The 18024-nt window shown below is 33.5% G+C and overlaps 1 protein-coding gene and 1 long non-coding RNA gene across 2 annotated transcripts; one reads left to right on the top strand and one right to left on the bottom strand.

Annotated features, from left to right (window-relative positions):
• Nucleotides 1–348: 348 nt before the first annotated feature.
• LOC127861048 (39S ribosomal protein L32, mitochondrial-like) lies at nt 349–17913 on the bottom strand. The gene is made up of 3 exons (XM_052399406.1): nt 17770–17913; nt 6009–6254; nt 349–1069 (listed from the first exon to the last, which is right to left on the bottom strand). Exons 1-3 carry the CDS (start codon nt 17852–17854, stop codon nt 843–845), a joined length of 558 nt encoding a protein of 185 aa, XP_052255366.1. The 5' UTR covers nt 17855–17913; the 3' UTR covers nt 349–842.
• LOC127861049 (uncharacterized) lies at nt 8553–16616 on the top strand. Its single transcript, XR_008040055.1, has 3 exons — nt 8553–8641; nt 8851–8922; nt 16426–16616. It is a non-coding gene; the product is annotated as an uncharacterized LOC127861049 (long non-coding RNA).
• Nucleotides 17914–18024: the final 111 nt, after the last annotated feature.

Here is an 18024-nt window from a genome sequence, read left to right as displayed (position 1 = left end):
AGGAGATAGTGGCCAGGACGGACGGACGGACGGACATCCGGCGGAGATAACCACAATATCCCCACGCTTTTCAAAAAGCGTGGGGATAATAACTTGAGATATTTGCAAAAAAAACGTTCTTAACGGTGTGTTTTCATTTTATCCAGTCCGTGTGTAGACCACTGTGAAACCCCGTTGATCCTGCACCCTGGATACACAAATGGAGGTAGCCGGTCCTGTTGTAATGCAAAATTGCTACCAGCTTGTGTACGTCTAGCTAAATAATAAGGTAGGCAAGTCGGTACACATTCTGGTCCTTACATAATACTGCAAAGGCACAGAATGTCTTCTTTAAAATGTACATGCACACACGCGCAAATTGTCTTTATTGCCACGCAAAATACAGTTATGTTGACGGATAGACAGATAAAGGCACAACTGCTAAATCTGTTGTCAAACCTGTAGATAAACGCTGGACAGGGTATACAGGAATTAACTTAATTAAGACCACTATGTACCTTAGCTTGGTTAAAGGTTCTATATAAATCAAAAGACAATGGTTTAGACCCCAAATTGTTCAGAGCTGACATAGAAAGGTGACTCAATAACAAACAAACTTGATCAAGAATTTTGTATATTCTATTATTAACTCAGGAAAAAGTAAAATCTCAAGTTATCACAAAGTGCACCATGCTCTTAACATTGTAACACATATAGCATTTATAAAAGTGCAATCATATTTTAAAAACATGATAATCGATAATTTTTCTGGCAAATTGAACTTGAAATTTATCAAATTATAGATTTATAACCAATCTTGACAATTATTTTTACCCGTTCCCAAATCATTTTAAACTTCACATTCAGCTTTCACCCTTATATTTCACCATAAGTTCCTTTGCAAACCATTCAGGTCGTTCTCTATCGACTTCAACAAAATATTTCTTCTTATGGTCCTTTACATCGTTCTTGTTTTCACCTCTGTAAAGGAAGGCCACCTCTGTCTTGAACTTATTAAGCTGGTCTTTGATCATCTTGTTCTGTTCCTGGAGCTTCTTAGTTTCCACCCTCACTTTGCTGTAGCAGTATCCTGGAGTAGAAAGAACTAATGTTACATGTACATTACAAAATAATTGAGGAGTCCGTTTCCTGGGAATAACTAGCAGTTGGTGTCTATAGGAAAATTGCTTGGCAGACACCATATCCACTAATTGATGAGCCTTGTAACAGAAAGAACTTGTGTTACATGTACAATACAAATATAATTGCTGAGCCCTCTAGCAGAAAGAACGAGTGTAACATGTATTTTACAAATACAATTGCTTAGTCATGTAAAAGACAGAACTAGTATTACATGTACAATACAAATATAATTGTTGTGCCCTCTAGTAGAAAGAACTAGTTTTACATGTACAATACAAATATAATTGCTGAACCCTCTAGTAGAAAGACCTAGTGTTATATGTACAATACAAATATAACTGCTGAGCCCTCTATGAGACAGATTTAGTGTTACATGTACAATACAAATATAATTGCTCAGCCATCTAGTAATAAGAACTAGTGTTACATGTACAATATAAATATAATTGCTGAGCCATATAGTAGAAAGAACTAGTGTTATATATACAAAACAAACATAATTGCTGAGCCCTCTAGTTGGAAGAACTAGCGTTACATGTACAATATAAAAATAATTGCCGAGCCCTCTAATAGAAAGAACTAGTGTTACATGTACAATACAAATATAATTGTTGAGCCCTCTAGAAGAAAGAACAAGTCTTACATGTACAATACAAATATAAGTGCTGAGCCCTCTAGTAGAAAGAACTAGTGTTACATGTATTTTACAAATATAACTGTTGAGCCCTCTAGTAGAAAGAACTAGTGTTACATGTACAATACAAATATAATTGCTCAGCCCTCTAGTAGAAAGAATTAGTGTTACATGTACAAAAAAAATAATTGCTGAGCCATATAGTAGAATGAACAAGTGTAATATGTACAATACAAATATAATTGCTGAGCCCTCTAGTAGAAAGAACTAGTGTTACATGTACAATATAAATATTATTGCTGAGCCCTCTAGTAGAAAGAACTAGTGTTACATGTACAATACAAATATAATTGCTGAGCCTTCTAGTAAAAAGAACAAGTGTTACATGTACAATACAAATATAATTGCTGAGCCCTTTAGTAGAAAAAAACTAGTGTTACGTGTACAATATAAATATTATTGCTGAGCCCTCTAGTAGAAAGAACTAGTGTTGCATGTACAATAGAAATATAATTGCTCAGCCCTCAATATGAATATAATTGCTGTGCCAGGCCCCTCTAGTAGAAAGAACTAGTTTTACATGTACAATACAAATATAATTGCTGAGCCCTCTAGTAGAAAGAACTAGTGTTACATGTACAATACCAATATAGTTGTGGAGCCCTCTAGTAAAAAGAACTAGTGTTACATGTACAATACAAATATAATTGCTCAGCCCTCTAGTAGAAAGAACTAGTGTTACATGTACAATATGAATATAATTGCTGAGCCCTCTAGTAGAAAGAACTAGTGTTACATGTACAATACAAATATAATTGCTGAGCCCTCTCGTAGAAAGACGAGAACTAGTGTTACATGTACAATACAAATATAATTGCTGAGCCCTCTCGTAGAAAGAACTAGTGTTACATGTACAATACAAATATAATTGCTGAGCCCTCTAGTAGAAAGAACTAGTGTTACATGTACAATACAAATATAATTGCTAAGCCCTCTAGTAAAAAGAACTAGTGTTACATGTACAAACAAATATAATTGCTGAGCCCTATAGTAGAAAGAACTAGTGTTACATGTACAATACATATTTAATGGCTAAGCGATCTAATAGAAAGTACTAGTGTTACATATACAATAAAAATATAATTGTTGAGCCCTCTAGTAGAAAGAACTAGTGTTATATGTACAATACAAATATAATTGCTGAGCCTGTAGTAGAAAGAACTAGTGTTTCATGTACACCATAAATTTAGTTGCTTAGTCCTGTAGAAGAGAGAACTAGTGTTATATGTAGAAGAAAGAACAAGTGCTATATGTACATTTAAACTACTGTTGCTGTTTTCTGTAGTAAAAAAAGTACCGGTACAAATTTAAGTATCAAGTTCTAAAGTTTATTTTAATGCATAATTTTTATGTAAAATATTGAAGCAAGGGAGTTAATTTAAATTTACTAGTTTCAGATCATTAAGAAATTTTGACCCCTTTAATTAATTCATATATTGACAAAATATATTCCCTTTAAATATTCATTTCAGGGAAAATACCTTTTATTTGGAATGGAAAGAATACATCAAACTAAACTTTTGAAACTGCATGTCCAGTATTTGGTAAAGCATCTGAACAATCTACTGTGTTGACATAGACACAACATACAAGTCATGTACAGGCTAAAATTAAACTAGTCATTTATATATCATGTCATGCGAAAATGGGTCTTACTTCATAGGCAGCCAGCATAGCATGCACACAGTCTGGTCAGGGGCTATCCTGTCCACTAATAAGTCACGGAAAGTATTTTGGTACCATTAGCTGACAGGGTAACTCCACAGGTGGTTAGCGTGTGGCTATGATATTAATTAGTGAAAACATCATTTTGAATGATAAATAATCATATTATAACGAAAAATTAACTTTTCTGAAAAAAATAAATATTTCACTATCAAATATATATATAACAAGGTATGCAACTCAAAATCAGCCCAAAACGGGGTGCATCGCTTTGAACAGCCATATCTTCATAAATTTTGCAGCGATTTTCACGATCTCGGTCTTATTCAACGCAGAAATGAATTTCCTTTCTGGAAATGTATATGTCTTGCAATATTTTAACAAATGCTGGGTCAACTTTTAAGAAATAACACGATACACAACACGCATGACACAGTTGACAGTGATCATGCTGTCTTTAAGACTGAAATCTTCACGGAGTAAAGGGCAACTTCCCTACAAAGTTCATGTAGTTCGATACCATAATTCAATAAAACGTATGAAAAAACATTATTACCGTTCTTGTCGTTACATTCTGCATCAAGACTAACTGTCCAGCGCCGTTTGAAACCTTTGTTTACATACATTTCAACTAACTGACATTTTAAACATACGAGTGATTTCATTGGTCCAATGCGGAGGTGTGTCTTTACGACTGGAGATTTCATTCATAAAGAATACATGATCACTGTCAACTGGGTCATGCGTGTTGTGTATCGTGTTATTTCTTAAAAGTTGACCCAGCATTTGTAAAAATATTGCAAGACATATACATTTCCAGAAAGGAAATTCATTTCTGCGTTGAATAAGACCGAGATCGTGAAAATCGCTGCACAATTGATGAAGATATGGCTGTTCAAAGCGATGCACCCCGTTTTGGGGTGATTTTGAGTTGCATACCTTGTTATATATATATTTGATAGTGAAATTTTTTTTTTCAGAAAAGTTAATTTTTCGTTATAATATGATTATTTATCATTCAAAATGATGTTTTCACTAATTAATATCATAGCCACACGCTAACCACCTGTGGGTAACTCATGACCAAAATAGGCATGCTGGTATAAAGCAACACTGGTCACATATGACCCATTTTCGCAGGACTCGTCTCATATATATCAATTGTGCACATCAATCTATCAAAAACTTGTAATAAACATGTAAATGCATCTACTCAACATACTAGTACATGTACTTAAAAAATTCAACATAAAAAATATAGAACTATGTACAACTCTAATATACTCATTTGTTAAAACATAAACCATGATTTTTTCTTTAATTTTCAAATAAGTATTTATTATATGTATAGGGAATGATGCAAAATTAAAACTCCGTTTATGCATTTAGACTGTCTTCAGCTGAGGAAGGGATTCTTGCCCACTCAGAAGCATACTTTCTGCTAAATGAAACAGTAAATATAGTTAACTAAAAAGTATCACTTCAAAAATAGTAGATTTAATTCCAAAATATAGTTAACTCAAAAGTATCACTTCAATAAAAGTAGATTTTAATTAAAAAATATAGTTAACTAAAAAGTATCACTTCAATAATAGTAGATTTAATTCCAAAATATAGTTAACTAAAAAGTATCACTTCAATAATAGTAGATTTAATTCCAAAATATAATTAACTAAAAAGTATCACTTCAATAATAGTAGATTTAATTCCAAAATATAGTTAACTAAAAAGTATCACTTCAATAATAGTAGATTTATTTCCAAAATATAATTAACTAAAAAATATCACTTCAATAAAAGTAGATTTTCATTCCAAAATATAGTTAGCTAAAAAGTGTCACTTCAATAATAGCAGATTTAATTCCAAAATATAGTTAACTAAAAAGTATCACTTCAATAATAGTAGATTTAATTCCAAAATATAGTTACCCCAAAAGTATCACTTCAATAAAAGAATATTTTCATTAAAAAATATAGTTAACTAAAAAGTATCACTTCAATAATAGTAGATTTAATTCCAAAATATAGTTAACTAAAAGGTATCACTGCAATAATAGTAGATTTAATTCCAAAATATACTTAACTAAAAGTATCACTTCAATAATAGTAGATTTAATTCCAAAATATAGTTAACTAAAAAGTATCACTTCAATAATAGTAGATTTAATTCCAAAATATAATTAACTAAAAAGTATCACTTCAATAATAGATTTAATTTCAAAATATAATTAACTAAAAAGTATCACTTCAACAATAGTAGATTCAATTCCAAAATATAATTAACTAAAAAGTATCACTTTAATAATAGTAGATTTAATTCAAAATTCCAAGGTGAAGCTTGGGGATATCGTTAGATAGGTAATTTATAAGCAAAAACGGTGAAAGTATCAAATATTTTTAAAAAGCTTCAAGCTCTTAAGATGAAAATCTACTTAAATTGACACAAACAGAAATACAGAGGTACAATTAAAGAGAACACTATTATTCATTACACATAAAGATGTGAGGACATACAAATGTTATTTTACCACATAATGTTTGAATTTCATGAGGTCTCCCGCAGTGTAAGCAGATGATAATGTTCTTCTTCGGCCTTGCATCTTTCATCTGAGGAAGAAGGTTTTTTCTTGTTAATCGACGCTCTACTGTCCTACGGTTTCTTGGATTGACCCACCGCATGATGGGTTCAAAAATGCTCGCCAATATGTCGGAGGGAGAGCTGTACTTTTCATCTCTGAGACTGGGGCATTCAACCACACAAAGAGCAGGTAAACCTGTAAATGGTACAGTATGGCAATAATGCAAATTTTGAAAATTAAAAAAGAACTGAGACAATATTTTTCAATAGCTGTTGGAGGACAGTGCGCTTGACTGATTTTGTTCTGGTCAGAATTTTCAGAGTTACTGGAGAGAAATATAAACCTGCCAATTGTTTATATATGCAAATGTCTCAATGTAAAACCGCCCCTTATTATGATAGATATCAAACTAGAGATAGCAAAAACTAGCTTACAGAAAATCGTTAAGCTAGCTTTGATGCTGACAACAACGCAGGGTAAGTAAATAAGCTTGCCTGTTCCCCTATAAGTCAAGATAGACACTAAAATTTTAAATACAGTAGATTAATTTTTAAAGTAAATTGAAGTAGTAAATTGTACATCCAAGACACTCATTACAAAACATATTCGCTCTTTGCCCATCTACTGTTTACTTTAATGTATATAAGGAAACAATAACTATTGTCATTATGGACATGAATCAAACAATATCTCATTACCAATTTATCACACAAAAGATACTTAAAATTTGACAATAAAAAATATATTCAGTCATTTCCATTGTTTTGTTTTTGTTCGGAATCCCCATAAGTTGTTTGAGAAAGGTCCCAATCCCAAAATTGATTTTGTTACATTTGTCAAATGAGGTTAATTTAGCAAAACAGCCATTAAGTCATTGATAAATATAAATTCGCTACTTTGTTCTAACAGTTTCCAGCATTTTTTAAATATTTTTTTTGTTCAATATATTTCATTTTCGTTTTCAACAGGTGTGTGTGTGGGGGGGGGGGGGGGTGTCGAGGACATCACACTCCACATCCTACAGAGTTTTCCAGCAACATATGTCTATTACAACCCGTTGTATACAAATTACACTCGAAAGCTTTTACATATACATAACAATATAAACAAGAGCTGTCACCATAGGATGACAAATGCCCCCTATAAACGCTTTGATAGAAGTTATGAGCATTTTTCGAAACCTAAACGCGGGTTTTGAAACCTCAACGCGGACCCTAAGTGAAAGGTCAAGGTCACAGGGGTCAAAATTTGTGTGCGTATGGAAAGACCTTGTTCGTATACACATGCATACCAAGTGTGAAGGTTACATCTGAAGCGACATAGAAGTTATGATCATTTTTCGAAACCTAAACGCAAAGTGTGACGGACAGAGCGATCACTATATGCCCTCCTTTGGGGGCATTTTTTTTAAAGAAATAATTGATAATACACGTTGTCTAAAGTCCCTATTGAAATTACTAGAAAAGAGGTAACAAAAGGACACATTCTTTACGTCGACGAAAATCATAATAATTCATTCCATTTAGTAAATGGCAGTGCAAAGAAAGTAACCATTTTACTTATTATTAAGAGTGGGTCTAGTTTTGCTCATTTTACAATTATAAATAAGGATATATTAGTGTAATCGTGACTTGATCCTATTCCCCAATACAAACATATAAACCCAACTCTATATATTACTGCAACTTTCGGCTTTTCAAGTTTCAATTACAGCTTGAGCTAGATGAAAATTTGATGTTTTTTGCTAGATTGGGTAATAAAAATACGACAAATATTAAAGCCGGTCTTGGTATATAAAATGTAAGCACAGGGGGTATTGCCACCTGTGTTAATTTGAAATTTATATATGTTTAAAGGAGGGAAATGCCCCCCCCCCCAAAAAAAAAAACACAACAACACTGATATCATTGTAACGCGAGCATACCATATCATGTTAATTGCTTTAATTTGCATATGAGTGATTTATTTAGTATATGTTTGTGTTTATTAATGCCTGACAACACTAAATTGTTTATCAATCAGCGCTTTCCAAAGGCCATTGAACGGTTCCTTGACGGGGCGCTTGAAATTCAAAATCAGAGTCCGCGGGGCGCTTGAAATTTTGTTATCAGTGTGTATTTTTCATTAATAGCAACTAGGCATTCTTAAGATCAAAGCGATATCGACTTCGCCGAAAATTGTGAGAGCCAATTTATGATCCTCTGTTAATTACGTAATGTATATCTTTACCCACCTAAAGCTCGCCCAAAGGCGGATCGTTGTTGTAATGGAAAATCGTTATTGTCCAATGAGAGCGCATGCTTTGAATGAGCGACAACACTCGGTAGCAGTAATACCTGCAGTTAGATCATGCAGACGACGAGTGACGTAATTTTCATAAGTGTGTGATTTTATGTAACCAGTCACGAATTCTTTCTAAAAGTTGTCTCCCTTGTGTGCATAGTTGTTTTAAGCCTATTTTCTTTCCTGTACAGTGAATCTGTTGGGCAAGTTTTCTTTCCCGCTCTGGCAGTAGTATTTCATGGGTTGAGCTGGAAGGACATGTTTTTTCAAATGTAATTTAAGAGCCGTGCTTCTTTGAGGTTAGTATCAGTCTCTTGGTTGCAATAGTGTTTTTATAGTGATTGTGGATAATTGATTTGTTATGTACAAGTAATAATTGTGCATTTATATAAACCTGTATTGTGTTTCCGCGACTTGGAAAAATGGCAGCACTTCTCAGAATTGCTCTTTCCTATCTTAGTCACTATTTCTTTTGTATGCTTTATTAGCACATGCATTTAACTTGCAGAGCTTAACATCTTCACGGAGAATCCTGTGTGTAAGATCAGTGTGTGAGGGTAAAGCAGCCATTCCATAAATGGTAAGAATATTGAAATATTGTTAAAGTCATGAATGTATTATAAAAGCGGATATGTTTGTTTTATATTGATCATTAAATGGTTTTCTATGCAACTTTGTATAAAAGCCACTAAATGACCATCATATTATGTATGTTATTTTACTATAATTTGTGTAATTATTAATTTCAGGTTGTCTTCATATCTGGAATTCAACATTGAATATTTAATATGTAGCACTATAATAAAGTATGAAACAACCTTATAAAAGGTTTACATGTCTTAAATCTTCCTGAACAACGAAACCGCACTCGTGGAACAATATAATTAGGTATAATTATAATACAAATACCACCAGTGTTACAAAATAGCGCCCAACGTGTCACCCGACACAAAATATTCTTCAAAGTTACCAGTTATTCTGGGAACCAATATTTTGAACAGATTGTTGGAAGAATGTCATGATACATTTGGTGAACAGTTTTTACAGAAAGCTAAGTTACATACACCATGGTATTTGAGCTTTAGAGCTATTTCATTGAGAGAAAAGTCTTTGAAAAGAAACAATGGCAGAGTTGCAATTGTAAGAAGTTTGAACATAGAGACTACTTTGTTGAAGCTAAATGAAGTAAGAAATTTTAAATGTTATACAGATAAACAAATTGACCAGTCGCCAACTCCGCCCACATTTTGTCGATCAGCCAATCAGATATCGATTTTTCACACACCCCTCAGCAACGCTTATCTGGCCGCCATTTTGTCCGACAAACAAAGCGTGTTGTACATATGGAATGGACGATTTTTTTAAGAGTTTACACAGATTTTATATCAAATGCATGATCATTACTGTTCGATCATTATTCAAAATTGTAGGTGCTATACATACTTTATAAAAGGTTAATATTTTTATCTTTATTTCTTGAACATATGAACAAGTAATGAGAATACAAACACAATAAATAGTTTAACCACACCAGGTGTGTGTTCTATAGAACGTGTTATACCGTTTGATGCACAATATTATTAAGCAGTTTGGGCAACATAATAATTGCCACACGTGCTTATTAATCTCAGCGTAATTGTCGATGATTAATAAATAACAGTATGTTGCGTGGATCTCAGAATGAAGGAACATTAAGGCATTGTTAGGTACTGTACACAAGAAAAGAAAACTATTTAATTACTTAAATGATTTCCAATTATATATTTATTTTCTGTGGATCATAAACAAGGGAAATCATTATAAATTGTTAACTTAAATATTGTTTTAACTAAAGTAAAAACAACAAAAAGGTGATTTCAACGCGGCTTAGCCAGCTTAAAGCGACTTCAAGTGTAAAATGTACGGCTTATATTACAACAACAACATTTCTTATACAACATATATTGATTGATACGGGGAGAAATGTGAAAATTGCAATTAACATATAAGGGCCATCTTGTTATAAATAAGCAAATGCATAATATGCTAAATGTATTCAATTCGAATGTTCGTGAACAGCACCGTAATACCAACATTTCATTTTTTGATAGTGAAATGTAACAGGTTCGCATTAAACATAAATGTAATAAAATGCATATTAGACTATCTGATAATGAAACCACGAAATCAGGCCTATATTAAATTACGGTTACAATCAAAATTTAATTTATATCTTAATAAAAAAATCGGTGTCTTTTTAAAAATAACACAATAAAACAAAGATCTAAACATTTTTAATAAACAAAAACCCATCATGATATCGATATGTCATTTGAATTTAATAAAAATATTTTCAAAATTATATATGAATAGCCACCGGGTTCACTGTCAGACGGTTGAATACAAGTTCAAAATCAATATGAAATAAATGCTCATTTTTACAACGGATTTTTCATCACCTCCCTATATAATATGTATAAGAAACGTTTCTGATAGTCAGTCTGCCGTTAACTCATTTATTTTGATTACGCCATTTCTCTCTAAAGTTTTTATGATTGTATTCACGTTTTACAAAGCAGTTTAGTTTAGTGTGCGGCTTTAAAAATTTATTTTATAGAAAAGAGCATAATACATCATTACAAATATAGAATTTCCCTCACGTAATCCGCTATAATTGCGATCTGCTTGTCGGAGTTTTCTAATCACTAGACCACGTGACTTTGTGGGCGGAGCGATCGATTATTTGGCGACTGGTCAATTGCTTATCCATCTTCAAGTGTTATAATTGTAGCTTGTACTGATGCACACATTCCAGATTTCATTGATGTTACACCTGCTGTGAATGTGTTTGAATTTGGTAAATACAATGAAATATTTGTCACATTGTCAAATTTGACAACAAATACAGTTGCTATTCAACCTAAAGCAATTTTAGGGGAGTTACAACCTGTAACCATAGCAACGGAAATTACAAATATGAAAGAAAATGATTTAGATCACAAAAGATCAGAAATTGTTCACAATATTGTGATTGAAAATAATGATCTACTTACTGCTGAACAAATTGTTGAAATAAAAACTTTGTTGTTAAAACATAAAGATATTTTTTCAACAAGTGATACAGATATCGGTCAGTGTTCAGAAACTACACACCGAATTGACGAATGACACACCTTTTAAATTGCGTATAGGCGTTTACCGCCTGTCATGGTTGACGAAGTGCGTGTGCGACGAAGTGCGTGTGCACTTAGAACAATTACACTCATGTGGTGTAATTAGACCATCAAAGTCACCATTTGCTTCACCAATGGTTTTGGTTAGGAAACGCAATGGGAAATTATGAATGTGTGTCGATTACAGAACTTTGAATGAAAGAACAATAAAAGACTCTTATGCTTTTCCAAGACTTGAAGAAATATTTGATTGTTTAAATGGTGCTCAATACTTTACTACTTTGGACATGAAGTCAGGATATCACCAAATTGAAATAGAAGAATAACATAAACAAACAACAGCATTTACTTTAGGACCATTTGGACTTTGGGAGTTTAATAAAATGGCTTTTGGTTTGACGAATTCGCCCGCCACATACCAGAGAGCAATGACTGAATGTCTTGGTGATTTAAACATGAAAATTTGTGTCGTTTCTATTGACGATATTATTATTTATAGCAAAACTTACAAAGAACATTTGGATAATATAGAACAAGTATTTGAACGTTTAAAATCTTGGAATTTGAAGCTTGCACCTGAAGTGTTTTTTTTTTAGAAAGAATGTATCTTCTCTGGGTCATGTTGTGGGCAGTGATGGAGTAAAAACTGACCCTGAAAAAATTGATAAAGTTAGTAAGTGGCCAACACCTACAAATCCAGATGAACTTCGAAGTTTCCTTGCTTTTGTAGGATATTATCGTCGTTTTGTAAAAGATTTCAGCACCATTACACGTGGTTTGGCGGATTTACTTCTACCCACTAATGAAAAAAAAAGGAAATTGAAGTCTAACAAGCAAATTCGTTGAATTGATATCCCCCGCCAATATACTTCTGGACAAAAAAAATTTCTGGACTGATGGACAATGCCAACGTGCATCATCCTCTTATCCATATACTTATACCAAGTTTCAATGAAATCCGTCACAGCACTTCCAAGGTATGGCTCCGGACACACATTTTTTTTTCAAGATACAAAGGGACATAACTCTGTTATTATCCAATGGTGAACAATTCCATTTGGAGTGCATCATCCTCTTATCCATATAAATATATATATATATATATATATATATACTCATTCCAGGTTTCAATGAAATCTGCCAAAGCATTTCCAAGATATATCTCCGGACACAAAAAAAGCATTTTTTCAAGATACAAAGGGCCATAACTCCGTAATTAACAGATGGTGTACAATGCCATTTGGCGTGCATCATCCTCTTATCCATATATATACTCATACTAAGTTTCAATGAAATCTGCCAAAGCAGTTCCAAGATATGGCTCCGGACACAAAAGTGCCGGACGGACGGAAAGAAAGACGGACGGACGGAAAGACGGATGGATGGACGAACAACGCCAAAACAATATCCCTCCGCCTATGGGGGGGGGGGATAAAAAGGAATGGCAATAGGGTGCAGATCACCAGAAAAGTTTTGAACTTTTGAAAGGTATTTTAACTTCTTCGCCTGTATTGGCATATCCCAATTTTAAACTTCCTTTTGAATTGCATACTGATGCTTCTACCAAAGGACTTGGTGCAATTTTATATCAAGAACAAGATGGGCTCAAACGCGTAATTTCATACGCTAGTAGATCTTTGTCCCCATCTGATAAAAACTACTCAGCTTTTAAATTAGAGTTTTTAGCTCTAAAATGGGCAGTAACAGAAAAGTTTTCTGATTACTTGACCAACAATCACTTTCGTGTGTTAACAGGTAATAATCCGTTAACATATATTTTAACAACTGCTAAATTAGATGCTACTGGCCAACGTTGGTTATCAGCATTAAGTTCTTTTTCTTTTGACATTCAATACCGTTGAGGTATAAATAACAAGCAAATTCGTTGAATTGATATCCCTCGCCTATATACTTCTGGACACAAAAGTGTTATATTTGACACTAAAAAAGCATTTTTTTGAAGATACAAAGGGCTATAACTCTGTTATTATCAGATGGTGTACAATGCCATTTGGCCTGCATCATCCTATTATCCATATATATACTCATACCAAGTTTCAATGAAATCCGCAAAAGCACTTCCAAGATATGGCTCCGGACACATAAGTGCCTATAGTAAAAAGCATTTTTTCAAGATACAAAGGACCATAACTCTGTTTTTAACAGATGGTGTAGAATGCCATTTGGCGTGTATCATCCTCTTATGCATATATATACTCATACCAAGTTTCAATGAAATCCGCCAAAGCACTTCCAAGACATGGCTCCGGACACAAAAGTGCCTATAGTAAAAAGCATTTTTTTAAGATACAAAGGGCCATAACTCTGTTTATAACAGATGGCGTACAATGCCATTTGGCGTGCATCATCCTCTTATGCATATATATACTCATACCAAGTTTCAATGAAATCCGCCAGAGCACTTCCAAGATATGGCTCCGGACACAAAAGTGCCTATAGTAAAAAGGATTTTTTCAAGATACAAAGGACCATAACTCTGTTTTTAACAGATGGTGTACAATGCTATTTGGCGTGCATCATCCTCTTATGCATATATATACTCATACCAAGTTTCAATGAAATCCGCCAAAGCACTTCCAAGATATGGCTCCGGACACAAAAGTGCCGGACGGATGGAAGGACAGTCGGACGGACGGATGGACAACGCCAAAACAATATCCCTCCGCCTCTGGCGGGGGATAACAAAGATGCCGATGCTATGAGCCGTTATCCATATTCTCAACTGGAGTCAGGTAAGTATTCAATGGACACTGATGTAGTGAATGCAATATGTGGTTGTATTTCACCACCTTTTGTAGAATTACTGCCATCAATAAATGTCAATATTGTTGAAATTACTGAAAATCCTGGAAAGCCAATGGCTCAAATTGAACTAAGAGAAATGAGAAAACAACAAAGAATGGATCCGTTGATTGACAAATGGAGAATAACCACAATCAATAAAATAATTCCACAATGTTTTTCCAGAGAAGACCAAATAATGAAAAAACAATTTAGTAATTTTGTCATTAAAAGAGGAATCTTATTTAGAAAGATTAGGGAAAATGATGAAACTGTTGAACAATTAGTTTTACCTATAGTTTATAGGCAAAAAGTTCTTTGTGGTCTACACAATGATGTTGGTCATTCCGGAAAAGACAGAACAGCACGTTTGCTGCGAGAGCGTTTTTACTGGCCATTTATGTTAACTGATGTTGAAAACTGGATTTTAAATTGTGACAGATGTTTGAGAAGAAAAACCTCAACCAACATCAGAGCTCCATTGATAAATGTTAATACCACCTATCCTTTGGAGTTAGTTTGCTTTGATTTTCTGAGTGTTGAACCTTGTAAGGGTGGATATTCAAATATTTTGGTTATTACTGATCATTTTACTAAGTTTGCCATGGCTATACCAACAAAAAAATTAACTGCAAAAACTACTGCAGAAATATTCTATAATAATTTCATTGTGCACTATGGTATGCCTACAAGGTAACATAGTGACCAAGGTGCCAACTTTGAATCTGAAATCATCAAAGAATTGTGTACAATTGGAAACATAAAAAAATCACATACTTCTGTTTATCATCCACAAGGAAACTCTGGTCCAGAGCGATTCAACCGTACACTTTAAGACATGCTTGGAACATTGGAAAATTTAGAAAAACAAAATTGGAAGAAATATGTAAACTCTTTAGTATATAGCTATAATTGCATACCTCACGAGTCCACTAAATTGTCTCCCTTTGAAGTGATGCTTGGTCGTAAACCAAAATTGTTTATTGATGCTGTTTTTGAGAAAGCAAACCCTGATTCAAATCAGAAAAGTTTTTCTGAATATATTGCGGATTTGCAATGTAGAATGCAGAAAACCAGGGATATTGTTGAAAAACACATTGATAAAGCAAAATTTAAACAAAAGTCAGTGTATGACAGGAAAGCTAAAGCAGCTAAACTTGAAGTAGGAGACAGAGTTTTGGTCAAAATACTTGCTTTCAAAGGAAAACATAAGATATCAGACAAATTTGAAGAAGAACTTTATACTGTATGAGTTGTATATTTGTACTTGTATAGTTAGTTACTGTACAATTGTAGTGTAATGTATTGTAAGTTGGTGTAATGCTTACTTTATTGTATTGGTATAGTACTGTTTCATAGTAAGTTTGTATTTTCTTATGTAAGACAGAATGTGTTATGTGACAGGGACAATTCTTGTGACATTTGACAAATAATATGGACATACACATGTAATGATGAGGACATCATTTCTGAGCTGGGGGAAGTGTGTAACCAGTCACAAATTCTATTTAAAAGTTGTCTCCCTTGTGTGCATAGTTGTTTTTAGCCTATTTTCTTTCCTGTACATTGAATCTGTTGGGCAAGTTTCTTTCCCGCTCTGGCAGTAGTATTTCATGGGTTGAGCTGGAAGGACATGTTTTTTTCAAATGTAATTTAAGAGCCGTGCTTCTTTGAGGTTAGTATAAGTCTCTTGGTTGCAATAGTGTTTTTATAATGATTGTGGATAATTGATTTGTTTTGTACAAGTAATTATTGTGCATTTTTATAAATCTGTATTGTTTCCGCGACTTGGCAAAATGGCAGCACTTCTCAGAATTGCTCTTTCCTATCTTAGTCACTATTTCTGTATGCTTTATTAGCACATGCATTTAACTTGCAGAGCTTAACATCTTCACGGAGAATCCTGTGTGTAAGACCAGTGTGTGAGGGTAAAGCAGCCATTCCATAAATGGTAAGAATATTGAAATATTGTTAAAGTCATGAATGCATTATAAAAGCGGATATGTATGTTTTATATTGATCATTACCGGTATATTGTTTTCTATGCAACTTTGTATAAAAGCCACTAGATGACCATCATATTATTATGTATGTTATTTTACTATAATTTGTGTTATTATTAATTTCAGGTTGTCTTCATATCTGGAATTCAACATTGAATATTGAATATTTAATATGTAGCACTATAATAAAGTATAAAACAACCTTATAAAAGGTTTACATGTCTTAAATCTTCCTGAACATTAACGAACCCGCACTCGTGGAACAATATAATTAGGTATAATTATTATATAGATACCACCAGTGTTACATTTATGGCAGTTTGTTGGCTTTGTTTTCTAACACACTCATCAGTGCCTACGGTGTACACCTCCACGATGAAATCTGGGCAACTTACTTAGAAGACTGATGATGGCAACCATGTGTAATCCTCGTGGATATTGTGCATTTCATGCATAATTATTAATATGGTCAAAACATTTATTCAACTCGTAATGCCCTTAAACAAATTATCGTTTAATTAATTACGCACCACTGTCAATGCTTCGTTCGATTCTCAAATGAGCATTATCAAATTTGTAATACGAAACATGCTTCCGAATATTAATGCTAACCTGACATTAACAAATTCTAGCGTTAAATAAACAGTGCGCGAAAATTATGCAGACATGTAGAACGTCGCATGGAAAGTGTGGGTGCATTTTGTGTTGTATAAAAACGTGAACATCACGTCAGGCGATTAACGCAGGTTTCAGTGGAAAAAACACGCCCCATTGGGCATTATTTCATTACATCTTTGAATAGTAACAAATGCCAACAATTATTTGATACTTAAGAAAAATGGTGAATGTTTGTGTTTCTTTAAATTCTGGAGCACTTTTATCATACATATTTACCAGAATTTGCTTTAAAACTGGATTATACAGGATTATAGGGTAATGAGTAGCGACAGGAAAAGTAGTAAGTATGCAGTTATAGATAGAAAGTATGGTTGATAAGGATGTTTTAAGGAAATGATTGAGACAGGATTATGCGTATCTATGCAGGAAAGTGTAAAAACAATTGTTAAAAATGTCCTTTATATCAATGACTATTGCCGTTTTTTTCTTGAAGAGTCATGATGCACCAAATAACGTCATTTCACTCTACAAATGTAAAAAAATACCTTCCCCTAACAGCCCCGGGGCATCTGTGGAAAGCCCTGTCGATATGTATTTATGTAGCTAATATTACGATTTAAGTACTGCCTGGATTCCAGGCAGCAACGTAACCCTTCCACGAAAAAGCGGTTGCAACTCCCAGCGACGCAGAAGTTCAATAGCTAGCAGTTGGATATTTGCAACTATTCTTAAAGTTCATGTTTAAAGTTATCCGAACTGATACATCCGAAACTTATAACACTGTGTAAAAAAGACGATGCATAATTCTCTATCATTCGATTGTAATTGTATCAATTCTTTGTGGCTACAAACCTGGTGTTTGGTGTGTTCCACTTATCTTCAGAATAATAGAATTTATATTATTAACAAATAATCGAAGTTTTGAGGTCAAAGTCATTTTTGTTGTTGTTGTATCTATATAAAAGCCACGATATCGACCGTCCAGACTCCGGCCCGAGTCACAATGGTCACAATCGGGAACGTGTTCGTATGTCACTTTAATTTAAGTTGTATCCATTGATTGAAAATGATAGTGCAGATCTAAGCATTTAAATTTTAATATTTTAA

This window comes from Dreissena polymorpha, chromosome 15 (genome assembly GCF_020536995.1).
Source record: "Dreissena polymorpha isolate Duluth1 chromosome 15, UMN_Dpol_1.0, whole genome shotgun sequence".
Taxonomy (NCBI): domain Eukaryota; kingdom Metazoa; phylum Mollusca; class Bivalvia; order Myida; family Dreissenidae; genus Dreissena; species Dreissena polymorpha.
This window is presented reverse-complemented; position numbering and strand designations above follow the sequence as displayed.